This window comes from Chiloscyllium plagiosum, unplaced genomic scaffold (assembly GCF_037043375.1).
Source record: "Chiloscyllium plagiosum isolate Xiang-an unplaced genomic scaffold, Cpla_swu_hap1 HiC_scaffold_19, whole genome shotgun sequence".
Lineage (NCBI taxonomy): Eukaryota > Metazoa > Chordata > Chondrichthyes > Orectolobiformes > Hemiscylliidae > Chiloscyllium > Chiloscyllium plagiosum.
Genome location: NW_028270157.1, coordinates 24,727,663 through 24,744,762, shown reverse-complemented (window position 1 = coordinate 24,744,762; position 17,100 = coordinate 24,727,663). Strand labels below are relative to the sequence as shown.

The 17,100-nt window shown below is 36.9% G+C and overlaps 2 protein-coding genes and 1 long non-coding RNA gene across 13 annotated transcripts in view; 2 read left to right on the top strand and 1 right to left on the bottom strand.

Annotated features, from left to right (window-relative positions):
- lrriq1 (leucine-rich repeats and IQ motif containing 1) overlaps positions 1-11,164 on the top strand; it is a 183,316-nt gene extending 172,152 nt beyond the window's left edge. For 3 of the 4 annotated variants that reach the window (XM_087997145.1, XM_087997146.1, XM_043709694.2), the window contains exons 25-27: positions 4,911-4,971; positions 5,456-5,576; positions 10,530-11,164. In XM_087997145.1, coding sequence (XP_087853271.1) covers positions 4,911-4,971; positions 5,456-5,576; positions 10,530-10,654 — 307 coding nt within the window. In that variant the 3' untranslated portion in view covers positions 10,655-11,164. The remainder of the gene's footprint in view (positions 1-4,910; positions 4,972-5,455; positions 5,577-10,529) is intronic. The other variant, XM_087997144.1, reaches the window with a different exon arrangement.
- The window catches only part of LOC148146736 (uncharacterized), an 18,583-nt gene continuing 2,898 nt past the window's right edge, over positions 1,416-17,100 (bottom strand). The window contains exons 1-3 of one of the 8 annotated variants that reach the window (XR_015760401.1): positions 12,827-12,963; positions 11,861-11,927; positions 1,416-4,596 (exon numbers count right to left, since the gene is read on the bottom strand). This is a non-coding gene — a long non-coding RNA (uncharacterized LOC148146736). Of the gene's footprint in view, positions 4,597-11,860; positions 11,928-12,803; positions 12,964-13,707; positions 13,949-14,641; positions 14,818-15,592; positions 15,632-15,670; positions 15,807-17,100 lie in introns of those variants that run through there. The other 7 variants (XR_015760405.1, XR_015760406.1, XR_015760409.1 and 4 more) reach the window with 7 other exon arrangements.
- alx1 (ALX homeobox 1) overlaps positions 15,805-17,100 on the top strand; it is a 26,022-nt gene continuing 24,726 nt past the window's right edge. The window contains exon 1 of the mRNA XM_043709693.2: positions 15,805-16,167. Within this exon, the coding sequence (XP_043565628.1) occupies positions 15,936-16,167 (232 nt within the window). The 5' untranslated portion in view covers positions 15,805-15,935. The remainder of the gene's footprint in view (positions 16,168-17,100) is intronic.

Sequence of the window (17,100 nt, the reverse complement as noted above, 5' to 3'; positions counted from 1 at the left end):
CAAACAAACTGGAAAAAACCTGAACTGGGAGAACTGGCCACTCCCCTTCCATTGTTAAATTAGACACTTCCTGGACTCTTTGGCACCTCTGCCTTTACGAATTCCCTTGGGGAAAAAAAAACCAAGGACAAAATAACCTTTTTAACGTGACAGCCTCATCACAATATTAGAAACTCAAGAACACCTTTTTTTGCAGGAATACTTGATATCCCTCACTCTAATTCTGTTGTTCACCTGTGGAAATGTCACAGTTGAGCCTTCAAATTCCGTATGACCGGGTGAGGATTGGGAATCAGATCCCTACTAGCTTAACCCTCTCTCAGTTGATTACAGCAAACATTTTTTATTTTTATTGTGCTACAATCACACTTAAATTAAAACATACTTCACTAGAAAAGGAAGGAGATCTTGAGTGAAAGAAAGAGGGAATTTATTACCTAAGAACTCTAAGAAAACAGAATACAAACCCCACATAAAAATTCAATGAAACACCAAGTTTAAAAAGGAGAGTGTCTGGTACGGACAATGAAGAAAAAGATATTGAAATTAAAATGTTTTTAGTGTCCTTATGGTTTTGGATTCTTAGCCCATGGCCATAGTTGTTTAATGATTCGCTTTTCTTTGTGGCAGCAATTTTTATCTGTAACTGTCTTTTGTGTTCTTGATGAGTGGAGATTTTCCCAATTTGTTTTTTTAAGCCAGGGGCTGTATTCTGAGGTGATGAGAGAAACCAGCAGTTGGAGAAAGAGAGAGGGCAAGAAATGGTTCCAGTTCTTGCTTACAAATCTATTTGTTTGCTTTTTGTTGTGTTCTGCTGTTCAAAATCTGTAGCTGAAATATAATTTAGTGTGTGTTTCTCAGTCTAACTCCATTGTCTTTCCAAGCTGAATCACCGAGCTTTTAAATTACTTATCTGTGAAATTATCATGAATGTGTAAAGTAAAATAGGATGGTGACTCAGTTATCTGGTTTTGAGTTTTTAGATTAAAAGTGATTTCAGTGTAGAAGACTTTGTTTATTTCATGTGAATCCCATGAAGCCTGCCTAAAACTTTGGTCAGGTGACCACTGCAGCCATTTAGGTCCATGTTACTTCCTGTTTAAAAACCATTTCAATCCATGAAAGGTCTCAGGTAAACCAATCAGCTGATAAAAGATAAAGTGATAGTCAATGTATACCACTATTGTAACACTTTCTTAATGTTTTCACTAAATACCTTTTTTGCAATACCACATCATAGTTCTTAAATGTAAACAGTGTCTAGTCCTTGAGATTCTGAGTCTACCTTCGAGAACTTGCTAGCATCTTGAGACTGATACAGAAAAAACAAACTGGAAAAAAACCGGAATATTTGAATTTGAGACTGCAATGTTGAATGTAGGTCTAGTAGGTCTTGAGAGAAAGAACTGACTTAGCAAGGGAGAGGAATAACCAGAAAGAGAGGGAGTAATAAGGAAAGGGTGAAATCAGGAGGCCGTGGAGTCGTGGTACTGTCACTAGACAAGTAATTCAAAAGACCAAGCTAATGTTCTGAGCATACTGGTACATATTCAATGTGAAATTTGAATTCAATAAAATCTGGAATCAAAAACTAGCCTCATGGTAACCATGTATTTGTAGCTGAAATAAAAGCACATCTGGTTTAGGATTGAAATCTGCCAACCTTACGTGGTCTGGTCAATACATAATTAGCTCTTAACTGATCTGGGTAATTAGGGATGGACTTTAAATATTGGCTTAGTCAGTGACTCCCACATCCCATGATCAAATTTAAAAATTGAGAAGCGGATAACAGTAGTTTTAATGTGGAGCTATCATTAGGTAAGTCATTTCTTGCTAATTATTCTGAATTTTGAAAGAAGCAAGGAATCCACAAGCGCCTATCATAATTAATATTGAATCAATCAAAAATATGCTTGATGAATTACATAAGGATGCGCAACAATGAATGGTCACTCACTCTCAAGAATGTTTTTATTTACAATGATTCAAATTTGTGGCCTTAAAATGATAATTATTTTGCACACAACTTTGTCTGATGAACAGAATAAGGTGTTAAGCTTGGTATTACATTCCGTGGGATGGGCAACATGTTAAAATAAGGAGGGTGCTCAGCCCACCAAATTCCCACCTGCCCCAAACACACCCCATAAAATAGTGAGGCAGGTTTTTCCAAAATCAGCATCCATCTCACCATATGTATGTATGTAAATAATTAAGGACGAATTGAACTTGTCTGAAATATCCCAGAAGGCCATTCAATCACTAATGGCTTTGATTCAAGAAGAAGGTCCACCAATGAGTTCATTAGGCAACCTGGGTGGTTAATAATTATCATCCTTGCCAGAAATGTACACATCTTAAGAATGAATCCAAAGAAAGGGCATGAACTCAATACCAGATAGCCATCTTTGGTAATTGTGTTCACCATTTGTACTTGATATTCCTTTATTCTTCTAGTAGAAGTGTTAGTTTATATTAAAATTGTAAGATAATATCATACAAGCATATGAAAGATTTGTTTGTTCAGTTTGATTTTAATTTGATTTGCAGGTGACTATAATCTTAATATTTGTGCATATAATTACTTTACAAGTCTAGGTCAGAACTAATTCAGATGAAAGTCTAAGCTGATTTACTTCACTCCTGCAAAGTGACAAACTGGAATCAGCAAGAAAGGTGCAAGAGATTTAAATGATTCGAATACTACTCCATATACTTGAAAATAACTTAGAAGTCCTTTATTTCGATTCTACCGTATTCATTCAAATCCAGCTTATTTTTAACATGAATTTTCCAAATTAATCTTCATTGTATATTCTGAATCTTGATCTGGGTAACTTCATTTCATCTTGCACCCACTGTAATGCTGAGTTTAAAAAAAAGGTTCCTAGCTACAGGGATAGGAGTGAAAGGGGTGTGTGCGTGGTGGCTGCGGAGGTGTTGGTGGGGCCTTGGGTTGTTAGTGGAGTGTGGTGTAACTATGAAGGTCCATCATTTTTGGTAGGGGAGGTCAATAAGTAGCCAAACTGTACCCTTCTTGCACTGATTTTAACCTAAAGCTAGAATTCAAAATATATATTTTTTTATTTCAATTTCCTGCAGCTGAATGCTTGCCATAACTTGTCCTGAAAAGCCATTAGACACGCTGTATAAAATGTCTTTGGTGCCCCTTAGGCTTCTTGGGAGCGATCATGTGCATTTTGTTACTGTGTGCTTTTGTTGTCTTGTATTCACTTATCCCAACAGAGCACATCAAATGGTAGTCATGCATTATGTGAAAGTATATTAAACTGCTGGTTTAATTAAAAACTTTGGATTTTCACCAAACAGAATCATTTATTTAGGATGCAAGTTTTAAAAAATGTTTTGTTTACATTCATGTGATTAGAATTCTGGTGTGAGGTTCCTATTTTATCCTTACGTTTATAACATTGAAGCAATCTCAAGTTTATTTTTTAAAAGTATATCTTCAATCATCAACAACAAACTTCCTTAGACCTTACTGAACTCTAAAAGAACTTGAAGAACTGAGTTTACTAAGGACTTGGGGAAGAAAAGATCTAACACCAGAAGTATATTTGGATCAAGACAAACAATAATCACACAGTACTTTTATGGTTAATGAATGTACACACCACAACTTATACAGGCAGGTAGAAGGCATTTGTCCATCATAAAATTTTGAATGTTCTGGCTTTTGATGTAAAACGTTTCATGCAATCTGCATTGAATGTATTAATGTGTTTGCTCATTAAGTTGTTGAATGTACATATTTGAAAAATTTGGGACTAATAATGACCAAAACATAATCTATAGTTTCATGATGCTACCTAATTAACTAATACTTCTCAATAACTTTTATTATTTCTGTGAGAGTAAGTATTTTTAGTCACAAAATGCAGCTCAGCAATGCAAATGTGAGACTTTTTTTACTTTAACTCTTTTAGAGTTTATATAGTATTTATATTCACATGCATTGAATTAAATACTTCATGTTCTTCCAAGATTCGGACTGAATTTAATGTGCACCCGGGGGAGGCTGGTAGGTCAAGGGGGGTTGTATTTGAGGCGGAAAGATGCAGATTGGAGATCTCATCACTGCCCAACTTCCCTTGATTAAGTGTGTCAGAAAGGGTGGGGATGCGCTTCCTGCACAGAGGCCAATCGAGACCCTTAAATAGCAGACCGGAGCAATGCCATGTGAACAATCCATCAGGTGAACCCTGTGGCCTGGTGGGGACCCTCCTTCTCCACCATTTTTAGATTAGTAATAGGGACACTCTAGAAATAAAGCCCTTTCCTTTGTCATCTCACTTTCATCCAGAGGCTTCAACGATGGTTCTTCTGGTCACCATCACTGCATTTCTTCCATGTGTACTACTTGCGCTCCCAGTCTCAGATTGATGAGCAGTTCCCAAGGGTGGGATATCCACCTTGCACTGAAGGGTCTGATGGGCATTTATCCCAGTGGATTCAGGAACATTGTTGACAGCTAAGCACCCTTGATGGGACTTCATACTAACTGGGCTCATGAAAGTGGCTGTGTCAGTGTTGTCGCCGATCCTCCAACATCATTACATTGGTCTTTGTGATCTGTGGCAACAAAAAGAGCAAATAGTATTGCTACAGAAGTATGACAATTTACAAACTTTCTACTGAGTTTTCTGAAGATTACTGTAACTTCCCAGTTATATTAAGTTGTTGATCAGTTTGCTATAGACAAAATATAGCACTACTAATTTGTGCAATGTATTGGTAAATTGATTCTATATATAAGTTTTTGAGTTTATTTCAATACTATGTCATTTCCAAGTTAACTATACAAAACTGTGCAATTCAATAAGCTGACATATAAATCAGCATGTTGATCTTTTCTGCTGTGCTTGCTTCCCTTTTTTGTTTTCCAGTCATCACTTCCTGCCAGAGCTGGATGCAGATGTACTGAATGGTGGCCGGGTTCAACTCATGGTAAGAACTTGCCTCCAGCTCTAAACCAGTTTAGTGCATGCAGAGTTCTATATGAATGGACTTTAACACTAAAATAGCAATATGTTATTTCACTGCTAATCTGTTGTACAGTTTGCTTCTAAAAGTGTAGAATGTGAGCATAGTGATTATCTTTTTTATTCTATATATTTGGATTCTGCGGGTGCCTTTGTAAAATTCGACATTGCAAGAAAGGTTTGCTTTAGCATACTAGGAGGTTTCTGGTGACGATCTATTCAAAAATTAACTTTTAGAATATTAAAACAAAAAATGTCCTCTGGTCATTGAAAAAGCTTTTGGAATAATTTTGAATAAGCTGTAATTGAGCAAAAATGAATAACTGCATATTTGTCTCCCCATCAAGTCACAGTAAGTAAACAGTTATTCGTAAACAGTTTCTACTTCAAAACTATATAGAATGATTTATGTGCAAAACAAATAATTTACTTTTGCTTTGTTGTCTTAGGCAAGTCATGTAGGTAAAGAATGTTCAGATTTAGACATTGTCTCTGTGTCCAGTGGTAGTACTATAAATCAACCAAGTGATGGATTTAATTATAGTCATCGGCGCTCATCAGGTTCTACACGTAAGTCAGCAACCTGCATTCTTTGAATTTGCCTTTCTTTACCTCAATTGCTGAGATGGTCCAGATGTTTGAATTATAACATTTCAGTCTTTTTTGGAACTTAATTTGTTGCATCTTTATCGTCTAATGATAGTACAGCATAAATTATACCTATAATGCAGCTGCTGTGATATATTTCTAGTTCATGAAATATCACAAATGGTGTTGCCTTTAAGGCAAAAGGTGGAAGTACATTGCATCTACTCATGCAGTTCATTCTAGAAAATGGAGATAGTTCTTTGAAAATTAGGTTCTTCCAAGTTCAGTCTTACTTGATGCCCTGCATATTCTGGAGTTTGTCCAAGATTTGTTAGCCAGTTGTTCAATGCCAAATTCTGTTCAAGTTCATATTGCACCTATTTCAGTTCTTTGTGGTGAGAATAGCCATTTTGATTTTGTTTTCTGACTGAATATAGAACTTTTCCTTAATGCCCTTGAGTGAACCTAATTTGCTACTTTTGGACACTGTTCCTGGTATGTAAAAAATGCAAGATTAGAACACAGCTCTGTAGCAGAGGTAAAGAACAAAACTTTAAAGAAACCATTTTTAAGAGCTATACTTCAGCAATTTGTTTGCATTTTTAATGCAGAAAGTCAGAGTGTTATATAATAGTGCTAACCATGAAAAACTGATAATCCAAACCATACTAAACTATAGTATCTTCTTTGATTCCACTAGCAGCTACTGGATTGTGACCCATACATAACTAACAGATCAGTTTCTATTGAACCTGGTTTACATTGGATATTATTTGAATTTTTTTTATCCTATTCTTGTTGAATTGTGCTGTTACTTCCACCTTTCCAAAGATCAGGATGTTCTGAATAGCCAAAGTGAGGGAATAAGCTTAACAAATTAGTCAAGAAAGCGAGTGTTGTCGAGCCAGTTTTATAACTGTAAGATGACACCGAAATTTCCAGTATGGCGAGATGGGCCACCCATGCACATTCTGCACGTTGCCTTGAATGTTGGGAAAGAATCCAAAGAGGCATTCACGGCTCGTGCCCAAACAAGCACTAGCCCGTTTGCTTGTGCAAATATGGATCTAAAATCAATCTGAGGACTTTCCTGAAACTGAGCTATTTTGAAATCAGTTGGCAAAAGTCCTGCGGCTTTCAGAAGCAAAAAACTGCTTTAGCATTTTCAATATAATGTCCACACAATCCTTAACAAACTGCTAGATACTGTCACCATAATGTTTTGTAAAATAATGATGAGCATTAATGAGGGTTTTGCAGTTGATGTCATGTTGCACTTTGACACGCTATAATCGACTTGTCAGCACAATTAAAGGTCATGGATTAAAGGGGCACTGGCAGCAGAAAAGACAATTGATTGAGGGATGGAAAGCAAAGTTTGGAGAAAATTATACATTAGTGTTCCCCAGGGATCAGTATTAGGATGTCTGTTTATTTTGAAATATACTAATAACCAGAATGAGAGCATAACTTAAAAGTTCACAGCTCATATATAACAGAACATAACTTAGAAATATAGTGAGCAATGAAGAAGATAGATTCAGAGGGACTTTGACAAACCTGATGTGGTATGTGATATTTGACCTTGTGAAATATGAAGTTATCTATTTTGGTCAGGAAGAATTAAATGAAGCAATACGAACTAGGTGATACAATTCTAATGATGATACAGGAACAGAGACACTGGGGAGATACATAAGTATTTGAGGATGCAGGACAAGTTGAGAATGCTGTTTCAAATAAAAATGCTATCCTTGATTTTATTAATAGAGAAATTGGTCACAGAGCAAGGAAATGATACAAATCCTTTATAAAACCCAGGTTAGGTCTCAACTGGAATAATGTATTCAATTATGGGCATATTTAATAAGGAGAAATGCAGAAATGACTGACTGGACTAGAACCACTTCAGTCAAGTGGAGGCACTGGAGAAGCTGGAGTTGCTTTCCCTAGAAGAGAGAAAGTTAAGGGGCTTTTTGATAGAGGTGGTCAGAATCAAGAATGTTTTTGGTAGAGTAAATAAAAAGAAACTGTTTCTAATGGTGTAATGATCAGTAACCAGCCGATATAGCCTTAGGGTAATTGTCAAAAGAACCAGTGAAACACGGGTGAATGTTTTTTGAACACATTGTGTTCTTATGATATGTTAGGTAGTGCATTGCAGGGTGGTGTTAACAAGAGAATTGAATGATAATTTGAATGAAAACATGCACAAAATATGGAGAATGATCAGTACGGTGAGATTAATTGGATTGATCTACCAGAGTAAGATATGCGGGACTGAAAGGCCTCCTTCCATGTTCCACCATTCAATTGAATCATTTTTAAACAAGTAAGGGATCAGTGATAGTTGTGAGGCTTGCAGAGATGGAGGGGAAAGAACTAAAGGGGCTGTCTCTAATAGGCTGGAGGACAGGAATGATTGTGATGTAGGGATGTTAGTATAAAGCAAAAGAGCATGGCAATAGGATGATCAAGTAAACAAATTAATTTAGAGAAGCTGTAAATGGCAACAGCGGAATCACTTGTCCAAAACTGGAATGTTAGAAAAGTATTGTAATTGAAAGTGTTGATTTAGATATTATAAGCAGCCTAGCTGACAGATTAAAAGCATTAATGGACTTTGTTTTGATATTACGAGTTGTCCTAGTCTCATCAGTTTCTGGGGAAGGGGTTCCAGAATTCCACTACTACTTATGTGAAGAGGGTCTTCATTATCTGACATTATCCTGACAAACCGTTTCTGATCTGAGTGTTATACCTCCATGTTCCAAACACCAGAGGAAATCATCTACCTCCTCCCAAATCCTGTAATCATGTTGCTTATGTCAATTGTATTAGCAGTTAATACTCACATGCGCAATCTATGCAACCAATTAAGTCCTTCTATAATTTTGGTAAATTGGACTGCATTCCCTCGAAGACCTGTACATCTTTTCTGAGATGCGGTGCTCAAAACCTAATGCAATACTCCAAATATGGTCGAACCAGCTTTGATTTATCTGTAGCGTAACTCCTATTTCTTTGTATTCTATTCCTCTCAAGAAGTAGACTAACATTTTGTTACCAAATAGATTTATATTTTGGACCTATCCACTGGTTACTGGTAATTTCCAGGCATGGACCTTTTTAATTTCTGTTTTCATTCAGTGAAGGCCTTTGGGACATTTTCTTATTTTAAACATTTGTAAATAAAGATTGTAATTAAGGTATGGATAACAGGCTAGAGAAATAAAACTTGGTTGCCTTATTCATCAGTCACGCATCCTTGTACTTGTGAAAAACGTTAAGTAAAAATAGTAGAACTAAACAACGGGGAATGAGACATTGATGGAATTGACCTCTACTTTATAGTGGTATAAGATTGATTGAACAAAAAGGAAGTAAACAAAATATTTTAGTAGTTATTAAATATTTTAAAACTGACAAATATTTTCCTCGTTTGATTTAGTGATTTTGTAAGTTATTTTAAATGAATTTATGAACTTGTTAAAACTAATACCCAACAGAAGATATTGGAGTTAAAAGTTAAAGTGTTTGTTAATCCTGGAATGGAAATGTTTTAGTTGCATGATAATTATGTTCATGTCCAGCCAATATTTCCAATGACATTTAAACTACTTTGCTGAGTACCCTCATAGGAAATCTGGATGTTGACTACATATAGTGACCAGAGCAAACTCCCTACCCCGACTACCTATGACTAGTTAAAAGTATGAAAATTGGGTGGGAGCAGTGTGCATACTTAGATATATGTTTTCACCAATGGGACATCAAAAACAGTTGTTTGGGGCAGGAATAAAAATCGTTCCTTAATGGACAGATTTTATCAGTACAAATTCTGCAAACATCTTAATGCACAAGGTATTGTGTGATCTATTTTAAACTCATACTCATATATGGACTAAGATATAAGTTTGCTGATACATTTTTTTCCTGAAGTTTACTAGAAGATGCAGCTGTAAATGTTTGAAGAGGTCATTCCACGGACACAGAAAAAAAACTTAAGGCATGACAGGAAATAGCAAGCGACCTATTTTAGAAGAAAGCTGCCCTTCTGAGAAGGATTTTCCTGAAGGTCTTGCATGACAAAGATACTACACAGGGAGAAGAGCACAGGCCATCTCCGTCTCTATATTAAATAGGCAGCACCAATACAATAATCTGATTTAACTTGCTGCAGTGTTTCATTTGACTCTTTCCTTGGTCCTGCCAGATTGATTTTGATTTTTATTTTACTTAAATCCATAGCAAATTCATGACATGTTTTATTTGCTAGCTCATGGATTTGAAAGGATGGTGCTCATTGCTCTGACAGTTTCAAGTAGTGTGTATTATTATAATTTGGATTGGTCGATATGTTGCGTATGTCAGTGTTGATAGGTACAACTAACATAATTCAAGAGAAATGTTTGGTACTTTTCAAGTCAGTGTGCTAAAACAAGAGGATTTTTAAAACACATGAAGATTTCTCAAAATTCCCCCTTTGAAGTAAAAGAAATGGCTTAATGATGTGATGCTAGTTGATCAGTTTGTTATGTAAATGAAGTACTTGGAGAAAACACAATGGACTTTCTAAATATCTTTCTACACAGTAAAATTACAACGTGCATAACAAAGGTATCAATAAAATCTTACATAAACCAATGCCTTGCTTAGTTGGTCATCTTACTTCTATGTAAAATATAAATATGAAGTTAAGCACACTAACAAAGGCATCTTATTTGGGCACCATGTCATGGGTTAAAATGCTAAAGTACTTTAGGTTGTAAGATATATATCTGTGCATTCTTAAAATTGTGCGGGGCTTGTTTTTATTTCTGTTAGATTCTGGGCAATTGAATCGATATTTGGAACACTATATTTTACATGTTATAATGGTTTATGGATTTTTATTTATTTAGATAATATGTTTGTTTTTAATCTTAAAAATAGAAACTATTGCATCATTGAAAATTGGCACCAAACCTTTGAAGCAAGAACGCATATCTTTCCGAAGCAACCAAGTACGGCTCAGCACAGGATGGGGAAGTGGCAAAAGACGAGGAAAAACTTTATAATCATTTTCTGCCTTGAGGCAGTGACAGTAAAAGGTCATAGATGTGTTCATAATCATAAAATCTGTGTGTTAAAATTTAAAAATCTCATCAATTTTCTTCACTTGTTATGAAGAAATTTAAATTCGATGTATAAATGTGGCCATTTTACTTCAATGATAATTGTTTGACTGACTTGTTGAAAATAATGATTTGGCATATAAATTGCATCTGTAACTGTTAAGTGTTTTAGCTCCTTTGCTTTAGTCTAAATTGATTACTGTAAAATTGCTGACTCCACTAGTGAATTTCACAAAGATAATAAAAGTAAATATGTGAAAGCAATACATGGCCAAATACAGCGGAGTAATTCTTTATCCACTAGGCACATAATGAGCAAATTCTGTTGACAGAACTGATCCTGAAATCTCATCAGTATGTCAGATCTGAATGTTTAAAAGGTATAATACTTTTAAAATATTTTATGAAGGGGTGTCATTAAAAATACATCACTCCCCATAGCTTAACTTTATAAATAACAAAGATCCATAACTGTTCCATGAGACAGTGAATTCAAAAGTCCTTCACACATGAAATAAAACTATTTGTATGCCAATATCAGTGCTCAATCTATATGACCTCAACCTATATGTAGTAATATTATGACTTATAATTTAACAAGTGACATACCTGAATCACCGCTTGCAGGTTTTTTTTCCTCTAATCTACATTGGGAAAAACAATTCTGCTCAATCACTTCACCGTATGTTTGTGGTTCATTTAAACACACTTTATTCATACAAGTATTATTTTAGAGGAAGTAACAGTACCTGAACTGAGTATTTTGTTTGGGGAAAAAAAAACCCTTGAAGTTGGATTGAAATCCATCGCCGTTTTTAAACAACCTCTGCAAAATTCTGTGCATTACAAACATAAAAATCCAAGAACAGAAAATGACATTAATGTGACCTTGATTTCGTAAATTTTACAAAACAAACAGCCTTTAGCTGTAGTTAGTGTAATCTTCCTTTTAGATAAGTATGTTTAAACTTCCCGTCCGGGAATGTGAGTGAATTTGGGATGTTTTAAACTGACGAGGATTGAAGTGCCTTGTGGACATTTACATTTGGACATTACAACTACACAACATAAGAAATTGATAGTGGAGTAAAGATCAATAGTGAAGTGTAACTTTCTCTTTATAGTAAAAGAGTTTGAAACAAAGCTTACCGTGTTCAGGAAGACACCGCCTGCATTGTACTCTGCCGTTGAGGTGATGGCTGTAATGCACACCAATCTGGAACAAGAAATGGGAAATAAGCAAGAAAAGTTTACTAAATGTTGATCTCAGCCCAAAGTAAATAATCCTACATCTAACTGTCCCTCACACTTTACAACGCGGAGAAATCTGCATACATTTATTTGAGTGGACAAGGCCATTGCGTTCTTTAAAATAAATCGACAGCTACAAAGTTTCCAGTGTGTTTTAATGGCCCATTTCTTTCGTGTGGCTTCTGTTTGACACGAGTGATAATGCACTTGAGGCAAATCTCCACATACGATATCACCCCATTAAGGATTGCACACCTAACATAATAAAACTTCAATTTTCGCCCGACACGTACGAGCAGAGCGGTTGTATTTTTGTTTGAAATTGTTATTTTTATGTTAGCCCCATCCATCAGGGGAGCGCTTGTACTTCCCGCTTCAGCGCAGAATCAGGACTTGACCTCGGCGTTTTATTTTCATTAACCTCTAAGTTGCGTTGCTTTTGCCTCAAATTGATGTGCGGTTGCGAGTGAGCGCGACGACATGGAAGTGCTCGGGACAAGAGTGAGAGAGTGTGATGCTATAACTCTGCAAATAAGGCGCAATGCTGGCCGAAAGCAGCACGGAGTATTCCACCAAAGTTATTTTCCAGTTATGCTTATTCATGGCCAACTCTGAAGGCAATATGGTATATATCTTTTAACATAGGACATTATTCCTATTTATGTTTTTGTCATGTGATTAAGCTACAAGTGAATTAAAAGTCTTTTCCTGTAAATCTCCCAAACAAATTCCTGTCAATACATTGATTTTTTTTTGTTGTTTGCTATGTAGTGATTCTTCTCTCTTCTGGCCACTTATGCGTTTGCTCGTCCGGATCTATTGGGCTCTAGTAAGGGATTACCATATCCAAACTCAGTTATTCACATTCGAAATTCGATTGCTGCATTGCACGGAGTAAATTTCTGTTTCGTCCAGTCCTTGATTGTCTTTCCGACTGATGCAGAAAAGCAGCCGGGTGCAGAGATCTGGGGTGAGGCGACAATCATATTCAGTGACAAAAGGCAAAAACAGTTCTTCAAAAAGAAAATCGATCTCCCATACCAAGTATACACCCCTTTTAAGGGGGGGGGGGGGGGGGGGCGGGGGAGCAGAAACCCAGAACTTGTATCTGATTTTTAAATCTGTATAAATGGTCAATCATCAAAGTCACAAAACGACAACAAAACGACCTGGTGTTGTATGATTTTTAACTTTGTACACCCCAGTCCAACACCGACATCTCCGAATAATGACAGCAAGAATGGCACAGTAAGAGCCCACTCGTTTTACACATCTCACAAATGATTTAAGATCCATTGACACCTTCCCAACATCAGCGCGGTTTTAAATACATATGTGGTTAGGGGTTGTCAGAAACATGTTAAAAATAAATTACTGAGCGATGGCTTGGAACCCTCAGGGTAGTGTAAATGTCGTGTTCAGTATGAATCAGTCAAATGACTCCAAACTTGCCCCTCAAGTTAGTATTCCGATTCGGGCCACCTCAAGCTGCTCTAGTGCTATCGCTCTTTTAGTTGCTTTAAACTGTTTACGTTTCTATTGCCAAAGGATTGTTGATTAAATCTGCTAAGTGTGTTGTCGGACCATTGTATGTGAAAAGTTAACCCGTGCGTGTCACAATAAAAAAACGCATTAATTTCAGAGCTTATGCAAACCTTCCTTTTAAGCGTATAACTACAGCAATCAATCCTGACAGAACCTCATCAAGTAACGAATTCATCTTCGACAACATGAAAATTACTCACAATGTATTTGTAGCTATCGGTTTCTATACTGATTGCTAGGAAACGAGGCATATCGGCTGAGTGGACAGGGCAGCATCTCAGAAACCACGATTAAAATGCCAATAAAGCGCTAAATAAATGTCTGTTTCGAAAAATACAGATCATGAAAACAAAACGAGTGGGAGCGAAAGTAGACCTGCTGCAAAACAATATCCAACATTCAGATCGAATATAATTCTCATTTCGAAATTGCCAAATGAACTTAGCGTCAGCAATTCCATTATAAAGGCAACCCAACTACCCCCCATCCCCACCACTACCACCTTTTAGTTTCATGTACACGGTCACGAAGCTTTGTGAAGAAGTAGAAGTTATCGTTTTCTTTAAACTAAACACAATTGACAAAAGGAAACACATATATAACGGCGCTTTCAGCAGAAGTGCAGAAGGAACGAGGGCAGCGAAACTTTTATTCCAGATTTTTAAAATACTTAATTTTATTTAAAACTTACTAAGTGCATAGAAACCTTTAGATGGCAGAAAAGCGACCAAGTTACTGAAAACTGGTTAAAACGCATTCTCTTTATATTCTGAGAAACAAATCCGCTGGGGGAGGTATTTAAATATACATTTGTAACAGATCGCTATTGCGTGTTCATGCCCAAGACACCAAACATATCCCGTTTAATCTGGTACTGAGTGAGTGTGGCAAGTCTGTGCTGCAAATGTCTTACATTCCCTCCAAGTCAAGGTACTGCACAACTGATGCTGGAGCGAACCTGAAGAACTGATTGCACTTTTAATGCGGAGACAAATCAACATAACGTGCCTCGTGGAACTACTCAATTACGAATCTATTTGCATTTTCTGACTTCGTGTTTAGATTGTACACAATTGCAAACGCCAAAAAAAAACGGAGTTGACGATTTAAATTCAGTCAGGTCTCATTACTAACCTTGGGTTTGCTAATCAGTTTACCAGCGAAACTAAAACTGGATCTATTCGTACCAGTTAACGGCACAGACAATATATATTTCCTGTCTATATCAGTATATTTAATGACCGAGCTGAATTGGCTGGTACCGTCACATATTACAACAAACAAAGAAATTGCTGGAGAAAATCAGCAGGTCTGGCAGCATCTATGAAAAGGGAAACAGGAAAGGGACAAGTCCAGTATGACGGCTCTTCATAACTCAAGACTTTTCTGAAGACTCATACCGGTCTAGAAACATTAGCTTTGCTTCTCTCTCCACAGATGCTGCCGGACCTGCTGAGTTTCTCCAGCACTTTCTGTGGGTTTTTTTCAGATTTCCAGCATCCGCAGTGTTTTGCTTTTATCTGTTTGTGATTTATTAGCCTCACTTGCCCAGCATATATTAAAAGAAACATCCCGACATCGTTAAAAATTGCACAACACCAGGTTTATTTGGAAGCACTAGCTTTCGGAGTGCCGCTCTTTCATCGAGTGATTGTGGAAATTAAGATCATGATCACAGAATTTATAGCCAAAGGAGTCCAGTGTCATGGAGATGTGATACAGTAAACAATCTTAGATTAAAACGTTCATCTTTTATAATGGGATACGCTGGTTTCCGTTCTTTGATATGTAAATTCCAGAACTTCTTTTAAAGATTCTGACATTCTTAGATAAGAGGCGTCGATAATTATCATCTGATTTGCCTGAACATCCAGACACGAGGCTATGCTCCTGAACGAAGTTAACAAAAGGCGTTGTATTCCTTACGTGGTAGCCTAAAAGATACAGAAAGATACATAATCCCCAACATTCATTGTAGTTCTAAAAGATTCAGCGCTGAAATCACATTGTAGGCACTTCCCATGACTGAAACGCGAATTATTTAGTGAGGGTTGGGGAGAACGTTTGGATAGTTCAATGTCATACCGGGCATGTTTAAAAGTCAGTTTGAAAAATGAATCAAAAAGTCAAGTCTGTGGCTGTCCCCACAGCAAAGGCACTCACTTTTACGATGTGTTTTCCTCACGGGTAGGGGATGGACAGAGGGTGGAGAGAGCGACTCTGGGATTTGCATATTCATTATGTTGGGAGGAGGTTGCAGTGGGATACCCAGCGCTTTTACTGTATATAGAGCCGTTTCCAGAAAGCTTGTCACGGTCAAAAGCTGCTGTTTCCATTTCAACCCGAACTTGCTAGTAGCAAGCACCGATTGCGACCTCCCGAGCAGGTCGGTTTTACCTTCCTTGAGGCTGTCTCTCAGCTGGTTTACATGATTATGGAATTTACAAGTGAGAATTTCTCCGTCGTTGGCCATCATTCGAAGGGGAGCGAGTACTACATGGGAGCAGGAGCAACCCTGGAACAAGTTATGGAGAGCATGGAGGGGGGGTCTTTCTACAACAAGAATGCCTCGAAACGCATCCAAGCCTTTATTAACATGGACAGCAACGAGCACCCGGAAAGGATTGGAAAGCCGCCCGCTCATGAAGACGGTGCGAATGGTAGGTAATATCACCAATATCACCATAACTGATTTACACATACAGTTTTTAAAAATCTACACATAAAAGATGGAAACATTTTGTGGTATATATGAATTAAATATCCGCCTATTTTAATGGATTTATCACCAGAAATTTTAAATAAATCTTTAATCAGTGCATTTTTCCATTAAAGTTTCTAAGGTTGATTGGTTACCAATACAGTATTTATTCTAAATGGAAGCAATTTAAACAATGGTGGATTTATATATATTTATATAATATTGACTCTCTCATGAATTGCCCACTTCCATCGCTACTGAATTGTGTGCACTATCAGCAGAACCATAAATAATAAACAGGAAGAATTGTCTTCCAGGCTTGTTGCTCTGGGTGGAGGTGGGATGTTATCATAACAAACCATTTATCATTCTTGTTTCAATAATCAATTGTACAGTCAATGGTCTGAACCGAAACCTTTTCTCACCTCTGACACAGCGGTAAGTAAAAATTAAACATCAGTTGGCTGTAAAGACACTTCTGGAATCTAAAATCCATTAATTCTATTAGAGTGATAAAATACGGTACTCGTGTGTTTTGGGGGAAGAAACAATTCGTCGAGGTTTATTCGCTAAATGTAAATATTTCTGGTTTTAGTCCGCCCCAGTCCAACGCCGGCATCTCCAAGTCATTTCTGGTTTTGTTAGTTTTCTTGGCCTTTAAACCACACATCTCTGAACTAAACAACCATTCGGATCGGTCCAATGCAGTTTCCTTAGGTATGCCTCTTACATGTTACCGCATTCGCAATTTCTCGCGCAAAATAAAACGCTAAAAGATAGGGGTGGGGGGGTTCCCGAATCTTTCAATCCAGTATGAGAAAATTTCTAATCGAAGCAGCAAATTATGCTATCACCATTGCTTTATGTAAATATAGATTTGCCATAAGGGCAA